The 21,466-nt window shown below is 47.2% G+C and overlaps 1 protein-coding gene across 1 annotated transcript in view; it reads left to right on the top strand.

The window, feature by feature from the left end:
* The window catches only part of PTPRT (protein tyrosine phosphatase receptor type T), a 753,869-nt gene that overhangs the window by 28,816 nt on the left and 703,587 nt on the right, over positions 1-21,466 (top strand). Inside the window, exon 4 of the mRNA XM_035006339.1 lies at positions 10,986-11,160. Within this exon, the coding sequence (XP_034862230.1) occupies positions 10,986-11,160 (175 nt within the window). The remainder of the gene's footprint in view (positions 1-10,985; positions 11,161-21,466) is intronic.

The raw sequence follows: 21,466 nt of genomic DNA, 5'->3' as shown, positions 1-21,466 counted from the left end.
GCAGGGCTTATTTCCAGGCGTCCCTACAAAGGATTTGCTTCCCCACGGGTTGTACAACAAATGACATTTGACGCGTCACAGAAATGAGGCTGTGAGTCCAAGTGCTTGGCACAGATCTCAGTAGGCACAGCATATGTGTTTCGACAAATCACAAGCATTGGACTGGGAGCAGACCCTAATCTGGCAGGAAAAGGCTCTTGCCCTGTGAGTGTGTCAGCTCCACACCAGTCACACCAGGGCTGACAAGCTAAGCAGACAGGTCAGTCCTTTCTGCAGCTGATGTTTCCAGCCAGCCTGGTTCCCTGCTCTCTGTAGGGCTGCCGCTGGCTCTGGGCTGTGCATGTGCTGGACCTGGCTCCTACCTCCTACGTCTGTACCACGTGTCCCTTCCGTGTGGGTAATAACACAGCAGCTGACATTGATAGCTTGGTTACACATAGGATGGACTTGATTCTCATAGCCAGGCTTTCAAAGAGTTGCTACTTTTAGCCCTGTTTGTAGATGAGACTAAGCCTTGGGGGGGGGGGGGGGTCAGTGAGCCCCACAGGCCAGAGTCCCGTAGGTCCTGAGTGGTGGAGGCAGGTTTGGAATGTCTGTGTCACATTCTTACATTCTTCTGTCCTGAGCGTCCTTCCATGGTCACCTCGTAGACCTGACACTTAGGTCACCATGCCAGACTTTCCTTCCCTACAGGTGGCTTCCTATTAAAAATTTTTTATTTAGCACATATTTATACACTGTTAATTCACACTGTACTAGATTTGTGTTTCTCAAATTTACAAAGAAAAATCAACAAAATAAAAATACCCTTGGAATTTTTTTTTTCCCCAAGTTGCTCCCGTCCAGTTGCCTTCTTACTTCTCCCCTTCTTAGCCACACTTCCTAAACGTGATGTCTACACTTGAAGTGTGGCTCTCTTGAACTACCCCCACCCTCTTCCCAGAAGTGGCCCTCGTGAAGGTCACTGGTGATTTTCTTGTTGCTAAAGCCAATGGTGGTGATGGTGATGGTTCCTTATACATTTCTTTGTTTGATGATGCTGACCGCCCCTCCTTGGAGATCTTCCTGCTCTCTTGGTTCCACGAAATCATCTACTCATAACCATGAAAGGTCTGAGCGTTTACCTTCTTTGCAGGCTGTTAGCCTGCACAGATTCATAGATGCTGGCAGAAGATGTGAGACTCATGGGTCAAAGACAAAGGACTTCATTTGTCACCACACAGCAGGCAGCATGACCTTCATGTTTGGGACAGTTCCTGCCCTCCACCTCCGCCCCCAGCCAAGTCCAGTGAGAATGATGTGAGGGTGGATCTGGGCCAGGTTTGCTTACAGTGGGGAACCCTGTGCTTAGGAATCCCCAACTTTTTATTGTTAGCTTTATTGAGATATTTATAAAGCATAAAGCTTAGCAAGTCTAGAATTCAGTGCTTTTTAGTGTATTTGCAGTCATGGCCCCATCATCACATGCTTTGTCTTTCCTTCTTTTCACCTGTAGGTACCTTAGATCAAAAAATAGCTCCTTCAGGCAACCCGGGGGATGAAAAACTTGCTGGGCTTTGGATCTACGGAAGGTTGCTTTCTCCCCAATTTCTCTGTGCCTGATACATGGACCCCTCCTCCGTCATCCTTTGCAGCGCATCTCTGAGGACTGTAGCCAACTCACACCTGGAAATTTCTCTTCACACACTTACCCTTTCCTACTTCACTTCCTAATGCCCTTTCCTGGGGGCCTTCCCTTAGCCCACCCTCAGTTTATGCACTTCAGGATTTGATCTCTGCTCCTCCCAGCCTCAGCGCCTGGGAGCTGGGGGAAGAGTGGTGAGCGAGGCGCACCTGCTTCATGTCCTCACGGGGCTTACCTTCTGACAGCAGACACAGACATAAAGCAACTGAGACGGAGTTCAATATTTCAGCACATATGTGACCAGGCTACCAGGGGAAGAGAAGGGTCTGCTGGGAGATGCTGTACAAGAATCTATCTGAGATGTGCCCTTGGAGGAAGTGGCCTTTGATTGGAGTTCTGAGGGGGGACCTGGAAATTGCCATAGGAGATGGTGCCACACAGGGAGGTGGCCCGTGTGCTGGCCCTTCACCACCTACTCATCCTCTTTGCTCAGGGCTTCCCACTCCCTATGGGGTTTAATCCAGGACCCCCCCGACTCTGCAGGAGCTCTGAATCCGGGGATCAACCCCAAATGAACAGTCAGCCATGCGTGCAGGGGGCCCATGGGAGGGCTTCAGCACAGCTAATCAAAAATGATTTATGTCCACTTCTATTTCTTTTAACTTTTAATAAAAAATAATCAAAAGCTATTCTTTAGAGACTGCCAGAGAGGTACAAATATGGTCTTAAGAGAATCAACGAGTCAGGCTTTAGTGAGTTTTCAAATGTCATGCCATTGAAGAAGTAGGACTTAAAGTGAAAAGAATATTCCTTTACAAATGAACTGTGAGAATTTCACCTAAATATTTTCTAGCCAGGAAAGAAGGCTTTCAGGATTCTGTATTAGAGCGTCTCCTGTGAAATAGGCATCCTGTCTGTAACACAGCCTTTCCCTTTTATTAAAGAGAGTACTGTTTCCACTTCGACCAATCACAAATAAATTACAAGCCTGCGTGCTCTCTCTGAAATAATAATAATGAGAGTCATTGTTGCAGGCTATGTCTTATCTCTCCATGAAGGGAATAATGCCCTGCCATAGGATCGGAGGGGAGGGGGATTGCAGGATGGCGAGGCCATCAGAGATGCCTCCGTAGCTGTAATAGAGCAGCGTGAAAACAGCAGACTCTGCGCGGCATCAGGTGCTTCTCTGGCTTCCTCTCTAGGTAGTTCCTGAGGATAGGTCTTGCCTGGGGCTGGAAGGATGTGTGTGTGCTAGGGCCAGAAATATTCAAGTGTGGGTATTGGCAGCCCCTTTTCTTGCAAAGAGTGACTCTCAAATGACGTAAAAAAAAAAAAAAACGGCTAAGGAAAGGTGGAATTCGAGTTGTTTTAAAAGAGGTCAAGCTGATGAAAGAGAAGAAAGAAAAATGAGCGATTTCTAAGGATGCTGTTGCCACTATTGGAGAGGCAGGAGTATAAAATGGGATTAAGCAGGACTACCACTTAGGTTTCGCAGTGCCTTCATTCAGTTGAGAATGTGTCCCCCCCCCCCCCCCCCCCGCCACTCCCGGATGGATGAACTGGACAAAGTTCACCTTCTGGGCAGATGCATCCTCATGGGCTTAGAGCTTGGTGAGCAGACAAAGCCTCTGGGCAAAGCAAACAGATAACCTTCCTCCAGTGGGCTCCGTGAACCAGTGGGTCTGGACTCTAGTTTGCCAGGACAGCTCGAGCTGGCTCTGAATGACGCCCCAGTGGCTGGGCATTTCTGGTGCAGTGACCTGTTGCTCAACCACAGGAAGTGGTCTGGATTTAAGGAATGTTGCCATTCGTGTATTCTGTGGTATGGTTTGACTCCTTACTTTCCATTGAGGGACTTAAGACAGCAATAACCTTTACGTCTTGGAAACCTCGGACAAAGTGAGCAGCATCAGCATCACTTGGGAACTTGTTAGAAATGCAGATTATCTAGGCTTGCCCCTGACCTACTGAATCACCCTCCAGGTGATTCCAGTGCCTGCTGACTTTTGAGAACCACTGTTTTAGATTCATGAAGTTGGGTTAAGAAAACCTCACCTGAACCTAATAGCCTGTCAGGTATGCCATTGCTTAATAATGTACTCAGAGAGTCTGTTAGCCAAGAATGTGGGAAGATGCTTGGGCAATGCATCTTCACGTAGATATTTCTGACTTAGAGACCACTGAGGTTTCCGGAAAGCTAGGCATCTGGACTTCTGCCACAGCATTTCCCAAACTGTTTTCTCTGGAGCCATCATTTCCTACAAGATGGCAGTTGGTGTTCTTTGAATAAGCAAAGTAAGTTTCTGGAACACTGCACACTCTACCCTCCCCTCATAGAGTCCTGGTGTAACTGTGCATGGTCCTATAGGGATGGCAATTGGGCAATGGGATGATAAGGCCTCAGTCTCTGGAATCAGATCACCTGGGTCCACATGCTAATTCAGTCACTCAGCAAAGTCAGACAAGGACTTGCTACTGCCTATGTGGTTGGTTCTGATTCATTGAGTTAGAATCTGCCTTTTTAATGAGATCCCCAGGGGATTTGTATGCGTGGTTAGTTGAGAAGTACCATTCATAAGGCATGTTGCTTGACCTATTTCTACCTCAGTTTCCTCATTTTTAAAATAGGAGTAATAATAGGGCTTCTCTCATGCTTTATGGTGCACGAGAAGCACCTGGAGGGTTTGTTAAAACAAAACTGGACTGACTCCATCCCTCGAGTTCCTGATTTACTAGGTTTAGGGTGGGGCCAGAGATTTTACATTTCTAACGTGTTCCCCAGGGGATGCTCCTGTAGTGGGTGTGCAGACCACACTTTGAGAACCAGTGTTCTGGATCATTCTAAGAGCACAGCTCTCTCCGTGCTGACCCTGTTGTCCTCCACAAAGCATGCTACTTCAATACTCAACTTTATACTTGACCCTTTTTGCCCTTTTGTTGGAATTTTAGCCCAGCCTGTAAATTCCTCTGGGCAGAAATTACACCTTCCACACTCCATACTCTTTCATTTTGTGTTTCATTGAATAATGAGGACATTTCCAGTGTTGTTAATAATAGAATAGGGAAGGGGAAAAACTCAGATTGCCAACCCCAATAAACAGTGTCTACAAATGGATGTCAGCCCTGGGATTCTCTTTAAAGTTTGCATTTCCAGCAGCTTTCCAGGTGATGCTGATGGTCCAGAAAGCACCCCCCCACACACACTAGAAGAACTTTCATAGAGATTTTTTAAAGGATTAAGTGAATTCTGTCATGTAAGCCAGTTAACACAGTGCCTGGCATAAGCTACCTCCTCAAAAATGTTAATGTGACTTTTACTTAATAAATGCTCCGACAAATCCTGTTAGGTTGAACGAAATACCTATCAAACTCACTCAGTTATGGAACTCTTTACTTATGGGAGATATATTGACTTTTGAGGGAAGCAGTGTGTTACTGCAGGGGTGCTCAAGCTTTCCCACGTAGCGAGTGTTCAGTGGAGTCCGTTCCCAGCTTGGTGCCCGCCTCCCACCTTTTTGAACAGGTTCAGGGGCAGGTTCCTGGCATTATCGCAAAGCAGTGGCTCATGGGACTTCAGGAGACCCTGGAGGAGGAGACGGCAGAGATAGGAAGGTGCTGGGTAGAATGGATGCTCTCGGTGTCCTGGACAGTGTCCTTTCTGAGCCGGTGCCCCCAACCCTCAGGCACTGTGTGGTTGGCTGCTAGACGCTCACAGCTCCCCCTTCTCCACAGAACTGCTTTGGGGCAAATGGGAACAGTTTCCTTCTTTCCCCACCTGGCAGGCCATGGCCAGTGACTGGCTGACGTTGGGTACCAGTGCTGGTTCCTTGCCTCAAGCTGGGATCAGCTCTGGTACACTTGAGGCTCCTGAGATCCCGGGGAGTCAGGCTGAAGCTGGACTGTTTTGACCACATCCTTCCTCAGCGGCTCCTTCGCTCACTGTCCTTCATCCCCTTTTTCCTGAGGGCACTCGGTAGGTCACCATGTCTCAGACTCTGCTTCTGGGGAGCCCGGCTCTATCAGTGCCCACTGGGAAGTTTATCCAATTTGCCCCGGACACAGAGGGGCTAGAAGATGACTCCATTTTAGAATAACGGATGTAGGTCTGAAAGAAGAAAGGAAGTATGCCCAAAATTTCAGAGGAAGGATATACTTACGTGTGAAACATGTGATAGGCACCAAAAGAAAATCTCCAGCATGCGGGAGTGGTGACGTGGGGGCCTGATAGATTCTTCTCCAGGCTTCCATATACATCATCCATGTCATGCTTCTGTTGGACTTTTCCAAGGACTTTGACTTCTCTTTGCTGTCCTGCTCCTCTTTCCCTGCATCCTAGCATTTGTATCCCCATGCATGTACGTGGCACCTGGCGTCTTGCTTGGGAGGATTTACTCTTCCACCTTGTCTCTGGGCTGCGGTCCATTTGGGGCTCCTGGCACCCTGCCCGCTCCACCCCTCCCTGTGCCCACTCAAACCCGCTCAGTTGCCTGTGAACCTGGAATTCCCGAGTCTGTTCCTGCTTGATGAAACCTCCCCTTGCTCTCTCCCCTTGCATTTTCCTTCCTCTCTCCCCTTGCATTTCCCTTCCTGCCTGTGTCTGGGACTGAGACCATGGTTGGAACCTGCCTAACAGGGCTTCTTACACAGTCCCTCTGGTTAAATCCCTTCACATTGCCATGGCGTTCTGGTCACTGAGCCCGTCACCGTGCCTGGTCTTCTAGAATCTCTCCTGATCTCAGTTCCTTGGTTGCTGCTCATTTGCCTTGACCTTCATCACCTACTTGCCCTTTCATCTGAGCTCATCTCTCTAACTTAACCTTCATTTCTCCTTGCCAGTGGTCCATCGCAGTGCCATTTCCTATCATGGCTCTGGGCTCTCCTGCACGTTCCTGTCCTGCTCTTGCCTGCTCCCAATATGACAAGTGTGATTATCAAAAGGCCTATTTTCCAGAGATTTTATAAGACAACCCACAATTTCCTGTCCTTCAATGGGAGAAAGCTTGGTGGTTCAGGAACTAAAGAGAAAAATGTGAGTGGTTCAGGGGATGCATTACTCCTCTCTGTTTTTGTTGGAATGTGACATCATTAGGAAGAAAAGCAAATAATACTGGAAGTCACATCAAAATAAAAAATTTTAAAGATTTTATTTATTTGACAGGACACAAGCAGGGGAGTGTCAGGCAGAGGGAGAGGGAGAAGCAGGCTCCCCAGCTGAGCAGGGAGCCTGATGCAGGACTCGATCCCAGGACCCTGGGATCATGACCTGAGCCGAAGGCAGATGCTTAACCGACTGAGCCACCCAGGCGCCCAACAAAATTTAAACTAAATGTGAAAAATGAATGTTTTGCATTTAGTTGGCTCTTTGCTGTTTGTTAGTTTCTTATGGCTGATGTAACAAATTAGACTTAGTGGCTTAAAACAACACGAATTTATTACCTTGCGGTGGTGGAGATCAGAAGTCAGAAATGAATCTTACAGGGTTAGATGGAGGTATTGGCCAGGCTGCATTCCTTCTAGAGGCTCTAGCGGAGAATATGCTCCCTTACCTTTCCCAGCTTCTCGAAGCTGTCTGCATTCTTTGGTTCTGGTTCCTTCCTCCATCTTCAAGCCATCAGTCACGTCACTTTGACCTCTGCTTCTGTCACCACATGTCCTGTCTCTGACTCTGACCCTCCTCCGTCTTTCTCATATGAGGCCCGTTGTGATTACATTGAGCCCACCTGCATCATCTAGGATCCTCTCCAAATCTCCAGATCCTGAGCTTAATCAACATCTTCAAAGTCCCTTTCACCATAGAAGGTGACATAGTCCCAGGTTCTTCCAGGGATTAGCATATGGACATTGTGGGGGGGGGGGCATTATCCCTACCCCACTTTTCATGGTTAATTTCGTGGTTAATTTGGAGAGCTCAGCTCACACCAGGATACACCATCATGGGCTCAGTGCTCTGTACACTTTCTCATTTATGCATCACGAGAACTTCATAAAGTCACATCCATTAATGGTGTAAGGAAACCAAAGCTGAGAGAAATGAAATCAGGGCCCAAGGCTGCACATATTGGGCATTTGTATGCTTTTGTTTTATTATCATTTCCTGTCCCATCTTTCCCTAGCTCCTGCCCTGGCCTCTCTCAAGTATCTAGCCTCCTGGGAGCTCAGCTGTGACCACTGGGGGACCAGCCACATCCAGGACAGAGGTTGTCTGGGCTTTGGGAGCAGTTGCAGATGAGGCGTTTTCAGCACAGTATTTTTTTTTTTTTCTGCCTAGATTTTTATATACTTCTTTATCCTTAACATCTAATATTTTTGTGAAGTAAAATGCGTACCTCAATTGTTGTGCTTTTCATAAATTTTGTCAAGTGAATGGTAGGCCATTTCAGTCTAAAGGTTTGGGTCTTGTTTTCATCCAGGCAGGTGAGCTGATATGACTTAGGATAGAATTTGTGTTCCATTCCCTAAGCTCCCATCTTCAGGCGTACCAAATACTTATCTGGTATGTTGTCTGATCTCTGTTTTCTTCCTCAGTTTGCCTCCCTCCTCTCCTTTTATCGGTGCCTTCTTGGCAATCTGGGTTATTTTCTTAAGCCTCCCCCCACCCCTGCCTCCAGCTGTCAGTTCTTTTCTGCAGTGTTGAGTCTGCCGTTCACTTCTAGCACTATTTTGAATCCTGCAAATGGTGCCCTTGTTTGTTTCCCGTAATTCTTTTGAGGTTTATTTTCTTTCTTAGTACTTTTCGTTCTCCACTCACTTCTTAGGTGATGGTCTGTAGAGTTCATGTGCTGGCTTCGTGCTCTGTGTCTTCTTATCTCCCAAGTAAATTTCTTAGCTGTTCAAAGCATTGGAGGTCTGAGGAAAAGCCCTGTGTCTGATGAGCTGTCTGGCTGGGATGTAGGCATTTTTGCTTCCTCTACCCCTGTCTTTCCCTTTTTTTTTTTTGCAAGGGGGGGGGGGGGGGATGTTCCTTAGCTAAGAAATTGGTGGCGCATAGGTAGCTCTTGGCCACACTCTCTTCTCCACATGTGGGAATGAGTGTGCTAGAGGAGGTGAGGGGTGGGGAGTAGTCATCCCACGTTAGAGCACCACATGGTATCTTTGGGCCAAGTGCTGATGCCCGGTGGCCTGCATTCAAATCCCAGCTCTGCCACTTCCAAGCTGTGCAAGCCTGGGCAGGCAGATCACTTCTCTGAGCTTCGGCTTCCTCATATATACAACGGAGGTAAGAAGTGGGCCCCCCTCACAGATTTTTGTGAGGAATTAATGAAGAAGGAATGTAAAACACTTAGCCCACAGTAGTGCTTAGTCACTGTCAACTTAAGAAAGATCAAAATCTTTATGATGTTATAAATAAATCAGGTTAGAAAATACCCAGCCAGAGCCTCATCGCTCCCTTTCCAGGTGTGAAGGGACTGCTCAGCAGTGAGGAGAAAATGGGCTTGGTTTGGTTTGGTGACCCATCTCTTCCGAGGCCTTTCTGTGCCTTCAGCCAACTTTTCCTCAGATCAGGTCACATTCCTGGCATTTGGCAGGATTTCCTCTACTTCCTCACTGCATATTTTGGGACAGGGACTTGTGTCTGGGGTCGTCAGTTCTCAGAGTTTGAGCGAGTTGTACCATCTCTTGCAAAAACATACCCGGGCATGAGGCAGGTGGTGGGCGGTTTCCGCCCCAGTTACTTCTCCCTTCAGTTCCCTTGCATCGTTCTTGTCCTGGCCTGTTGCAGAGTTTCCGGAATGGGAGGGGGTTATGGCTGCCCCTCCTCCTGCCATGCTTTTAAGTCTGGCATTTCCTTTAGTTCCTTTATTCTTTTCAAGTATAAAAGCAGTGTTTAAGGCAGAAAGTCTAGAGAATGCCAAAAAGTAAAAAGAAGAAAGCCAGCCCCTCCAATCTCCCTGTCCAGTCTGGAGCAAGTCACACAGAGGCCTTGGTTTCCCCGTGTTTCTTGGCTGTTTGCTCCCGGCCCTCCCTGCTGTTCCATCTCATTGGTTGGGACAGCTGAGCCCTGGAGTCCTACCCCCTCCCATGTCCCAGGCCTGACGCGTCGCTGATGGGAGCGTGGATGGATGGAAGCAGGTCATATGTGTGCTGGAGGTGTTTACTATGGACAGGAAGGGATGAAGATTGCATCGTGGAAGTTTTCAGTTGTGGAGAAGCTCCTAAATCCTAAAGTTTCCTGAAATCCAACTAGATAATTAAAACACTCAATTTTACTTTCGGAAACGAAATAAAGGCAGTGAGGATAGGGTCTCAGTGAAAAGATGCTTGACCCGAAGTCGGAAAAGCTGGATAAGGGACTTCCTTGCTCTACATATGTACTCAGCCACACTGACATTTGGGTTCTGCTAAGGAGAGCAGCAGTAATACCTCAAACGAGGCTGGGAGGATTAAAAAGGAGATTCAGGGTCTGGCTCATAGAAGGTGCTTTAATAGTCACTCAGGCTGTATCCTCAAGCATGTACCTTACCAGTTGTCATTGCTTGCTGCTGCTATAGAAGGGGCTCATTCAGACTCAGAATATCACACCTGAGATTCAGCACAGTATAGACAAAAACGCTTGTGCATTCACTTTGATTCTAGAAATGTTTACCAAGTTGGGAAGTTGGGCACAGTGCTGGAGATGAAAAGGGGCTAAAGGATGCCCTCGTGGAGCTCCGAGTCTAGTCTAAAGGGGGAAACGTGTAGGCAAACAAACAAACACCCCAAAACAACAACGACAAAACCAGTAGAGAGTAAATAGCTTCTAGAAGGTGGTGTGACAGGCGAACTTACCGGAGACGGCAATGTGCTGAGCGTGAGTTTTTAAGGGTGAGGGACTGACCCCAGGCAGATGGGAGGTTCCAGGCTGAGGAAAAAGCAAATGCCAAGGAGGAGAGGTGCTGGGAAGCCACCATCCACACCACGCCTGGAGACAGATAGGTCCCTCAGGGCCTGTGGGTGGGGTATGAGGGCACCAGCCATGGGCTGAGGGCCAGGCTGTTTGTTGTCACTTCATGGGTTATATTTTCAGTAGTCTATCTGAGTCTGTCTTTGGGGGAACCTTGTGGGTTCTGCTTAAGAGATGAAGGAAGATGGGAGGAGGGCTCAGGGCCAAATGCCAGCCTCAAGCTCAGGCCAAGCAGGGAACCAAGGTGTCAGGAGGAGGCCTGTGCCCTCTCTTCTTATCCTCAGGCTCTGCCCTCCTGAATCAGCTCGCTAGCAAAGTTTACACTTGAGTCAGATCACTTGCAAAAGCCAGCCATCGATACTCCTTCTTAAGGAAAGCCATGGCCCCAGGGATGTGGGGACAGGTGGAGCTTCCGAGCTGGGGGTCCCCGGGGGCCGTAAGGTGATGTGATTTCTCCTCCTCCCTCCCTCTGTCCTGCAGCAATGGAACGGCAGGGACACGGCCCTCATGGTCACCCGCGTGGTCAACCACAGACGCTTCTCAGCCACGGTCAGCGTGGCCGACACCGCCCATCGCAGTGTGAGCAAGTACCGCTGTGTGATCCGTTCCGACGGTGGTTCCGGTGTGTCCAACTATGCCGAGCTGATTGTGAAAGGTGAGTGGCCCGTCCCACGGGGCTGATTTCACCGGCTGCCTTGGCCCCACCCTCAGAGGGTGGGAGGAATCCAGGTGCCTCTTCTCATCTCAGTGGAAAGACACACCCTTTCCAGTCCCCCATTCCCACCCTGCAGAGAAAGAGGTGGAGTTACTGTAAAATCATGCATATGGCATTGTTATTCAACAAGTTGAGTCTTATTGTAGGGTCCACCTGTGGGAACCTCTGGGGTATACAACATGGAAGGCATCTCCAGGTTTGGCTTTATTTTGCATTTAAAGTTTGAACCAACGTCCTTGTGTTTCGGTGGTGGTCTTCTGCCTTGTTAGGAGAGTGTACAATAGTTTCTGAGGGATTTTTTTTTTTTTTTTTAACTGAAAATGCGATTTAATGGCAATATTTTGGAAGGACTTTTGAAATAAATACCCCCCCCCACTGGCTTTGATTCAATTCTTTCCAGTTTTCTTGTTCTTGTTCACCTTGAGGTATTGTCAACATGCTTTACATTAAAATATGCACGTTGTTGCCTTTTCTGCTCCTTCCAAGGGCTGGGATATCCCATTTATTTTTGAAAGTCTAGATAATCTCTGTTGTAATGCTTAATGGTTGTATACTGTTTCATCAAGTGAGTCCCCCCCATTTCTTAAATTCTCCCTATTTGTCGTCATTTAGGTAATTCCAGGTGTTTTTGGTTTTTGTTTTATCTTTCCTCTGCATCAATTAACACCTCAATGGAGTTCTTCTAAAGAGAATATTTTTATTCTATTGAACCAGATTATTTCCTTGGATAAATTCCCTAGGGGTAGAGTTGGTAGAGCAAAGAATACCGGCATCTTTATGGATTTTTCTTTGTGTTGCAATATTGCTTTTGCAAAAAAAAAAAAAAAATGGGTTTGACAGTTTACACTGGAAAATTGCAGTGTATGGATGTACTCATTTTCCAGCGTTATGTTCACCGATTAAAATTTTAATATAGCATTACTTTAGTAAATGAAATAATGAAGCTATTCCTCTTATGCCAGCTGTGGAATGATACTTGGTGTGTATGAAGGTGAAAACATGGATCGACGCCCCCTCCCCGCCTCCCCCTTCCCTGGAAGTCTCCTGAGTTGGTTTCCTTGGTCAAAGGACGGGTTGGTGTGAGGGCCTTGACCTCTAGTTGCTGGCCCCTTGACCTCTAGTTGGTAGCCCTGCCTGAACCTAGACTGGGAGCTGTAGTCTTTTTTTTTTTTTAATTTTATTTTATTATGTTGTGTTAATCACCATACATTACATCATTAGTTTTTGATGTAGTGTTCCATGATTCATTGTTTGTGTATAACACCCAGTGCTCCATGCAACACCTGCCCTCTTTAATACCCATCACCAGGCTAACCCCCCCCACCCCCCCTCCCCTCTAGAACCCTCAGTTTGTTTCTCAGAGTCCATAGTCTCTCATGGTTCATCTCCCCCTCCGATTTCCCCCTCTTCATTTTTCCCTTCCTACTATCTTCTTTTTTTTGTTTTTTTTTTTTTTGTTTTAACATGTAATGTATTATTTGTTTCAGAGATACAGGTCTGTGATTCATCAGTCTTACACAATTCACAGCACTCACCATAGCACATACCTTCCCCAGTGTCTATCACCCAGCTACGCCATCCCTCCCACCCCCCACCATCAAAAAAAAATGAAATCTTGCCATTTGCAACGACATGGATGGAACTAGAGGGTATTATGCTAAGCGAAATAAGTCAATCAGAGAAGGACATGTATCATATGATCTCACTGATATGAGGAATTCTTAATCTCAGGAAACAAACTGAGGGTTGCTGGAGTGGTGGGGGGTGGGAGCTTTAGTCTGAGATTCTCCCTCCTGGGGTGTCCTGACTCTAGATGGATATTCACATGGCTGACCGTTTGTCATCAGTCAGGTCTTAGCTTGAATGTTGTCATGCCATCCCTCCAAGGGGATATCCCCAGCCCCAACCCCAGCTGGGTGTTTTCTATCAGGTCACTTGTCCCTTGTTCTACATAGCACCACACTTCAAAATTACATTTTTCCTTTATTCGTGTTCTTGGTAATTTTCCATCTTGTCCTTTAGAACATGAGCACTGTGAGAATAGGGGCACTTTTTGGTTTGGTTCATGTTGTACAAGTCCCCCCAGGCTTAGCCAAGTGCTTGGCATGAGTCCCGAGCACACCCAAATAAGAAACCACCGGCGTTCAGCCATTTGGACCTGCACGGTTGGTCATTTCATAAGGCTCAACCTTAAAATACTTGTTGAATGATGGATGAGTGAATGAATTATTGGCCTCAGCAGGAACTCATTTCATCTCCATAAAACCATGAACAGTTAAGCTGAAGATCAACAAATTAAGCAGTCATGAACAAAACAACCAACAGGGGAAAAAAAAAAAAAACCATCTTAAAATCGTTTACATTGAGAGCCATTAATATATAAAAGAAACCATCATTTCCATTGCATTAGGCTTATATATTTGCTTTTTTGTGTGCCGTTAGATTGATTTCTGTGATGAAGCAGCCTTTTGCAGGCCTCTCAGGCACTCAGTGAATCTGTGATTTCCAGAGCTGCCCCCTCTGGAAGTTCATCGTACCTCTTCCATGGTGGCCTCACACACTGGAGTGGGAACCCACCAGAGGATGGACTGTATCCGCTCACGCCCTCCACGGGCTCGCCTGCACCTTGCAGGTGCCCGGCACGAGGCTGGGAGGGAGATAACGGGATGAGTGACTGTGGCCACTGCTGGAGGGCTCTGATCTTTCCACACAGACCAATGGAACCGGAAAGCACTGGGTTTATTCTTCCTTTACATCCCTTGTTGAGGAGGAGGAGGTGTGGGACGCCAAATCCGGAGGGCTTTGGGGCTGAGGATGCGATTTCCATGGGGGAGCATCATTGCCTTTGTTTGGAGGGGTGGCCAGGGTTTATTGGGACAGTGGTTTATCCTTTGTGGGCTCTCCACCCTGGGCTGGGGTTCGGGCTGGGGGAAGCAGTACACTGGCCACGTGCAACCTTGTTGGCGCCTGGTATCATGATGTTATAAACAGTGTTGAAAGGGTCCAGACTGCATGCAAAGCTCATGACAAATCTCTGGACCTGTTGCTAACTTGCCCTTTTAACTCATGCTTCTCCCATCATTGCTCCCCACCTCTCTGGAGTGGAGTATTTACTACCTTCCAGGTTCCCAGAGAAATGAATTTAACCCTTTTTACACACACACACACCCACCCACCCACCCACCCACCCATAGCTAGTGGTAACCGAGCCAAATAAGAAAATGAAAGGCAGGGGATGCCCAGAGCAGCAGGAATCATTGGAAGCCTCATCAGAGGAGGCCTGTCACCCTGGATGTCTGGCCAGGAACCCATGGGAAGGCAGCAAACCAGAGCATTTGGGGGGAAAGTGTCTTATGAAGAATGACTCACTGGCCCCTTACCACCCCTTGCCATGACTTAGCAGGATGGTTAGATACTTTAGTACTGATGAAATATTTGCACTTGTAAAAAAAACAAAACAAAACAAAACAAAAAACAAGGAATAAACATAAATCTTCCTTCTTTCAGGAAATGGAGGAAATTTGGAAAAACAAAACAAAAGTGTTCTCAAGGGCTAAGTCTTCTCCCAGGGGATGGTGCTGCTATCCAAATTGAGTTTCTTGCATCCTGGTTTACACATCACCCAGGTGATGTGAGCTGGGGAGCAGGCAGCTGACCTAGGCATGTCACAGGAGGAAAACCACCCCTGGGCAGGTTTTTCTCCAGATTTTCTTCACTTCATTCCAATTCAGAGACAGGAAAGAACTCTAGAGCCCCGATATGTGGGTTTAAATCCTGGCCCCATCTCGTCCCAGCTCTGTGACCTTGAACATCAACCTCTTCCAGCATCAACTGGCTCATCTAGGAATGGGAATATAGGATTCCATACCTCAGAGTGGTGTGTGTCCAGAGGATTCAAGAAGACAGTGTGTGTAGAGGTTCTTAGAGCAGTGCTTGGCCCATTGCCCTAGAAGCGTTTGTTAACATAACTTGCCGAGGTTGGTGTAATTTCCCAGGTAAGGAGGTAAGAGATGGTGAAGGGCTGGGGTGGTGGTCCTCCTCTGCAGAGGGCCACTGGTGGTCTCTCCCCATACAGTCCTGTGCCAAGCATAGGGAAAGGGAGGGTGGAAATATAAAAGTGGGTGTTGACATGTGGGCTTGGGAAGTTTGTGTCATGGGGTCCATGCTAGGTCAGGCTCCCCGTGTCCCCTCCTCTACCCACCACTGGTGAGCCAGGAATCTGGGAACTAAGGAGAAGTTAGCTGGTCCTTCTTGGGCTCAGCCATCTGACCACATGGCATCATCCATTCAGAATGTGCCATACTGGGGCTGGGAGGTCACAGGGCGTCAGGAGCTGGATAGGGGCCCCTCTGATGGTATTCATAGCAGGTGCTTGCACCACGTCGAGCAATGTCTTTCTCTCAGTCAGTGTGTTTATGGCTGGCTGGCTTATGGTTCATGTGCTATCCTGGGATTGTGAACATCTGGGCTTTAGAAGATGCCATGTAATTTGAGTGTAGGTAATATCAAATTCTCGGGGTGACACAGATCAGAATGAAAGCAAATTGGAATTACTTAATTCTGAAGAGCTGTTTATTGAGTTGCGATAATGTACCTGGGTATACGTTAGATTACTCTGTAATTGAGATTTCACTCAGTTGACAGTCTGGCCTCTCAACCTGCCTGTTCCGGACCAGTGCTCACAAATGCGCTCATTCTCTCCCCATTTCTGTGTTTCCTCCTATCTTCGGTTTCAAGATGTTTTCGCTTATCCCAACCTTTATTCTGTAGGAGTCAGGAGATTCCCAGGACATAGGTGTCTTCAACCCAAGTTATGCAGATAGGGTCCTGATGAAAATTTGCTAACATAAAAATGTATTGTCAGTAGTGATTTTTAAATCCATCTTCCAACTCCACATAACAATGTACCGTGGGCTCAGAACCCTCTTATCAATATGTGGATTAGTGCCCAGAAGGAATCGAATCCTGGCAGTGTGAGTCAGGTGTTCTGAATTAAATACTGATGTTGACTTCCTACGATGGCAGCTTGGTAGGGTCAAGAGTAAGGATTTTGGATGTGAGCACACCTGAGTTTCAATATCAGTCCTGGCCCCAGCTATCTGGGTGACTTCAGGTAAATCACATGTTCCCTCTGGGCCTCAGGCTCCTCATCTGTTCACTGGGTGAGTGTATCTCATTGGATCCATTATGAGAGAGAGAGATTACATGTATAGATCCTAGTACAAAGTGGACACCCACACAGTTGTATCTGTAAGTATCAGTAATCCTATTTTACTACTATTTTAAGGGGTATGGCTTAAGTACATTGGCTGTTTTTCCTTGTCCTGCATAAAGGAACAATGACTTGTATGATATAAATTTAAGTTTAGCCATCTTAAGGTCTGTCTCTGAAATAGGATTGAGGTCACCAAATGCAGCCTGTTGTTCAAAGTCAGTCACAGAAATGCTTTATTGTGTTGCACTGCATTTTTTTTTTTTTTTTTTTAACATTGTGTTCCAACATTTAAAGGCATCCTGAAATCGCATCAGATTGGGCCACATCGAGCCTGCTGTGGCAGCCGTGGATGAGTGTGGCTGCTCCATTCTGGGACACATGCTGCACAGTTGACCACAGCCACTCCCTTGGCCCATTTCGCTGATGTCATTAGTCTGGTTTCTGTAGGCATTTGAGTTTACAGCTCTGGATTAGAGATTGCATGGCTGGAGTAGTAGACTTGTTCTGTGTTCATTTGTTTGATAGTTTGTTAAGCGCCAACTATGGGTCAGATAGTGTGATAAGCCCGTGGTTTAGTGGGAAGAATCATGCAAACCTGTAATGCGTGGTCATTTGGTTTGTGTTGGGTACCTACTGCCCTATCTTACTGATACTATTAATAACAGTATTCTATAGGGGCTGTTAGCGTGTCCCTTTTACAGATGAGGGCACAGAGGCTCAGAGAAGTTAAGTAACTTTCCCAAAGTCACACAGCTTATATGTGATGGAGCCAGGATTTAAAGCCAGGCCTGCTGGTGCCCCAGACTGTGCTCTTTCTTCTATATGTTTCTTAGAAAATTCAATATAGGGGTGCCTGGGTGGCTCAGTCGTTAAGCGTCTGCCTTCGGCTCAGGTCCTGATCCCAGGACCCTGGGATCGAGCCCCACATCCGGCTCCCTGCTCCGCGGGGAAACCTGCTTCTTCCTCTCCTACTCCCCCTGCTTGTGTTCCCTCTCTCGCTATGTCTCTGTCAAATAAATAAATAAAATATTAAAAAAAAAATTCAATATAGTAGCCCTGTCATCGGTGTGAGCTGAGAAAATGGAACAATGGATGCCATTTGAGAAAGTCCTAGAAAGTTTTTCTAAGTGCTCCCGTCTGTGAGGACTCCTCAACCTGGCAGGCTCGTGAGCAGGGGCGGCCTGGGGCAGTTTTCAGACATGAATGGGTGTCATGTTTGAGGTTGCAGATGTAGGTCGGGGGCGTACTGGAAGTCTTTGTACTAGAACAGAGTTGGAGCTTTATTCTGTAGGAGTCGGGGCTCTGATGGAACTCCCCCCATCCATGGTCCATAGACAGTAGTGCACTCACTCATGAGACTGAACCTCTGCATCCATCTGTTCTTCTCTTCCCTGGTCCCGACCGTGACCAGTGGAAAGCCATTGTCAGGCAGGTGGCAATGGTAAAAGGCACAGCCTGTGTTTGGAAGAGAAGTGAAGATCAGAGACAAACAGGACAGGGGCCCCTAGAAGCAGACTTGGCAGGAATTTGAGTGTTAGAGGTTTGTTTGGGACATTGAGAGGTGAGGTGGGGAGAAAGGGCAGTCACAAGAGGCATTTTCAAGCAAGTGACCATTGTGGACATCTGGAGCTCATTTCTCCTGGGGAAGCCGAGGATTCCGCATAGATTCCTCAGGTGTGAGAGAGCTGGGGTATTTGTACCCCAACCCCCACCATTCAGTGGTCGAGGGCTGTTCCTGGGGTGTTAAGGTCCTGGTACTTAAGGCTTGTTGGGTAGGACAGAGGGCGGCCTTCCGGGGCTTTGGAGAAAGCCCACAGCCAGTGAGATTCAGGTTAGGAGAGTTGGAAGTTGGCCCCCAGTCACTGAAAAAATAAGGCCTGAGAGAGGCAAGTGTGGGATCCAGCAGCTTGTGCTACACGGACCCTGTGGCATCTGTAGGCTTCTGATGTGACGGAGGCTCTTGGCCCGTCCGTGCCTCATCAGTGACAGTGGCCGGGAAGGGCAGCTGTATGCTAGGAGAAGCGAGGACCCACTCTGAGCAATTCTCTTGGGCAACCACAGGAGCTCTTCAAAGGCTGCCATCCGAACTGGACTTGGAGCGTCTGTCCCTGTTCTCTGCCAGCCCTTAGAGGCCAGGAGGAGCTGGGGGGCTGTATTGCCCAGCAGTCAGAGAGTGGGCTTGGGGTGGAAGAGCCTCTGCCCTGTAAACTCACTCCCTCGGTGTACCTGGACCCCTGCCACTCTCCACCCTAGACCAGGGGTCGGTACACCTTTCCTGTACAGGGCACGGTAATCAATATTTTCAGCTTCAGGGGCCATGCAGGCTCTTTTGCAACTATTAAACTCTGCTGTTGTAGCAGAAGCCTTAGAAAATATGTAAATAATGAGTGTGGCTGTGTGCCAATAAAACTTAAAGAAGCAGGTGGGGGTCTGCATTTGGCTACCAGGCCAGTTTGCCACTTGCTGCCCAGGACCAGCCCTTCCCTCCTTTCGGCTGGATGACTGTACCAGCTCTTTCCCTCTCCCACTCCTGCGCCACTGAGGTCCACTCTCTCTGCGGCAGCCTGTGTGATAGTTTGAAAACAAGTCATGGTGTTTTGTTGCTCAGAACCCTCCAGTAGTCCTATCTCCCACTCAGAATAAAATCTAAACTTCTTAACATGGTTTCTAGATCTGGCTCCTCTGTCTCTCTGATTCCTGACCCCCTGCCTCCTGTATTTGTCTTTTCATCCTCTTCTTTAGCCACACTGGTCCATTTCCTCTTCCTTGAACCCCACACTGTGATAGTTCTGACCTCAGGACCTTTGCACTTGCTGTTCTCTCTTGGCCTAAAATGCTTTTCTTCCAAATAATTACATGGCTCATTTGTTCTATTCATTCTGGTCTCTGCGCGGACATCAGCTTCTCAGAGAGCCTCCCCTGAGCACTTTATCTAAAATAGCACCCATCCTACCACCTGTAATGCTGTACCATTGTTCCAGTCTGTGGTTTTCTTCCCAGCCCTTATCACTGTCTGCCATTGTCATTTATATCTCTATACTGCATAATCTCCTGAAGGCAGAAGCTCTGTAGGTCTTGCTTCCTGCTGGATCCAGGATACCTGGCATATAGAAGGGGCTCGAACATTTGCTATATCCAGCAACATTCTCAGTGCTTCCTTCACAGGCATGCATAGCATTGCAGATTCTTCCTCACACCTTCCTTTTCCAAGGTTCTCGTTACTCTTGGAACCTTAGGTTTCCCTCCTGTCTCTGGGCAGGTTCCATCCTCTTGATGGATGCCACTTTTTATACCGCTTTTTTATCTTTTCCTTTTAGTCTTGTTCTCCTTTGCTTTATTCTTTTCTTCTTGGCTGTGGAAGCCATAAGATTTACAGGTCCCTGTATTACTCGTGTGGCCTTTGTCCTGCTTTGTTGCAATTTTGGGGTCTCAGTTGACCTGCCATGGCCATGCTACTTATCCAGTCTACCATGGGGCCATTCTCATGGTTATTTAAGAAACCTCTGGGCCTTCTTCAGTGCCGGTCGAGGGAAAGCTTGTCTCAGGTTGAGCCCTCCCCATTCTCCACTAAGTCCTACCCACTTGAGTGTACCTCTTCAGCCCACATCTCCAAGTGTTGGCCCACCTCTCCCCCACCAACCCCCATGTCTGACCTTGAGTTTCCAGAAAGATGCTATGCAAAAAAACCTGAGCATCTTCATCTTCTTTGCAGCCTTCATGTTCAGTAGGAAAATATCCTGATGCTTGGGTTCTTAGGTTTGTCTTTCTTCAGTCTTAACTTTTATTAATGGGTTGCATTTATTTTATTGTTATTCTTATTCTTATATTTTTGCCATGGCTGCTATTGGCAAGAACATCTAAATTGCAAATCAGAGGTCTTGGGTTCAAATCTTGTATTAGCTATGTGAGAATTAGGAATGTCACCTCATGACTCCCTAATTATAAAAAGGAACAATAGTGCCGATCCCCCTAGATTTGAGGGAGGGGTCACAGATATGTTCATCTTGTGTAAACAAAGTGCTGTTCATATGTTTATGCTTGTCTTCATCAACCCCACATTTGCCAGCTGCCCAGTCTTAGCCCCAACTCCCTCCTCCTTGCATAACGTCACTGCTAGCTTTTCATGGGAAGGGAAAAATGACAGATGGAAAGAAAGTGGGAAACTTAACTTGAGCATATGTGTGTGTGTGTGGGGGGGAGGCGAACCGGGAGAAATCTATGTATATTGTATTCTATATGGGCACAAAGACCAGCTTATTTTTAAAAAAGCGTAAATGTGGATAAATAAAACCTGACAAGTATTGGTTTCCTTGAATTATTTTGACTACTTTATCAGCTGCATGCTGATGTGTTGCGTTAACACTTTTAACGCTTTGGGAAATTAAATCAAATGGCAATTGCATTAAATCCTCATTCACTTGGAACATTACCCTCCTGTGTTCAAATGGAAGGATTATCTGAGGTATGGAATGAGCTGAAAGGTCTGTAGTTAGCTGGCATTTGTAGACCCTTTATTGCATGCCAGACACTGCCCTGGATATTTCACAGGAGGTTCCTTTAGATCCTCACCTGCTCCCATGTTTCAGATGAGGATGCGGAAGCCTGATTACCCAGCCTACTTAGGGTCCCACTGCCTGAAATCTGTCCTCTTCCTACTGTAATGGAGACTTTTTTCTGGGTCTCCTAATGCTAATTTTCCATAATGTTCTATTCTGTGACAGATATTCATGGAATATTGCTTCTGAGAACCTAAGTTTTAGGCCCAGTTAAACTCAAGTAAACCATGGACTCCAGATTTGGAAGGGATGCTACAGATCATTTTCTCCCTCCCCACCCTGGAGCTGAATTCCCCTCCGAAATGTTAGGTATGGCCTCCGTCTAGACCCTTCGCTGGGGGTTCTTTTGTCCCTCAGGGGATGTTTGGCAGTGTCCAATTTTTAATTGTCATACCTTGGAGGGAGTATGTGGAGGCCAGAGATATTACTAAACTTCCTACAAAGCACAGAACAGCCTCCATAGCCAACAGTTAGC

The sequence above is a fragment of the Mirounga leonina genome, unplaced genomic scaffold (assembly GCF_011800145.1).
Source record: "Mirounga leonina isolate KUSES-001 unplaced genomic scaffold, KU_Mleo_1.0 Mir_150, whole genome shotgun sequence".
Lineage (NCBI taxonomy): Eukaryota > Metazoa > Chordata > Mammalia > Carnivora > Phocidae > Mirounga > Mirounga leonina.
This window is presented reverse-complemented; position numbering and strand designations above follow the sequence as displayed.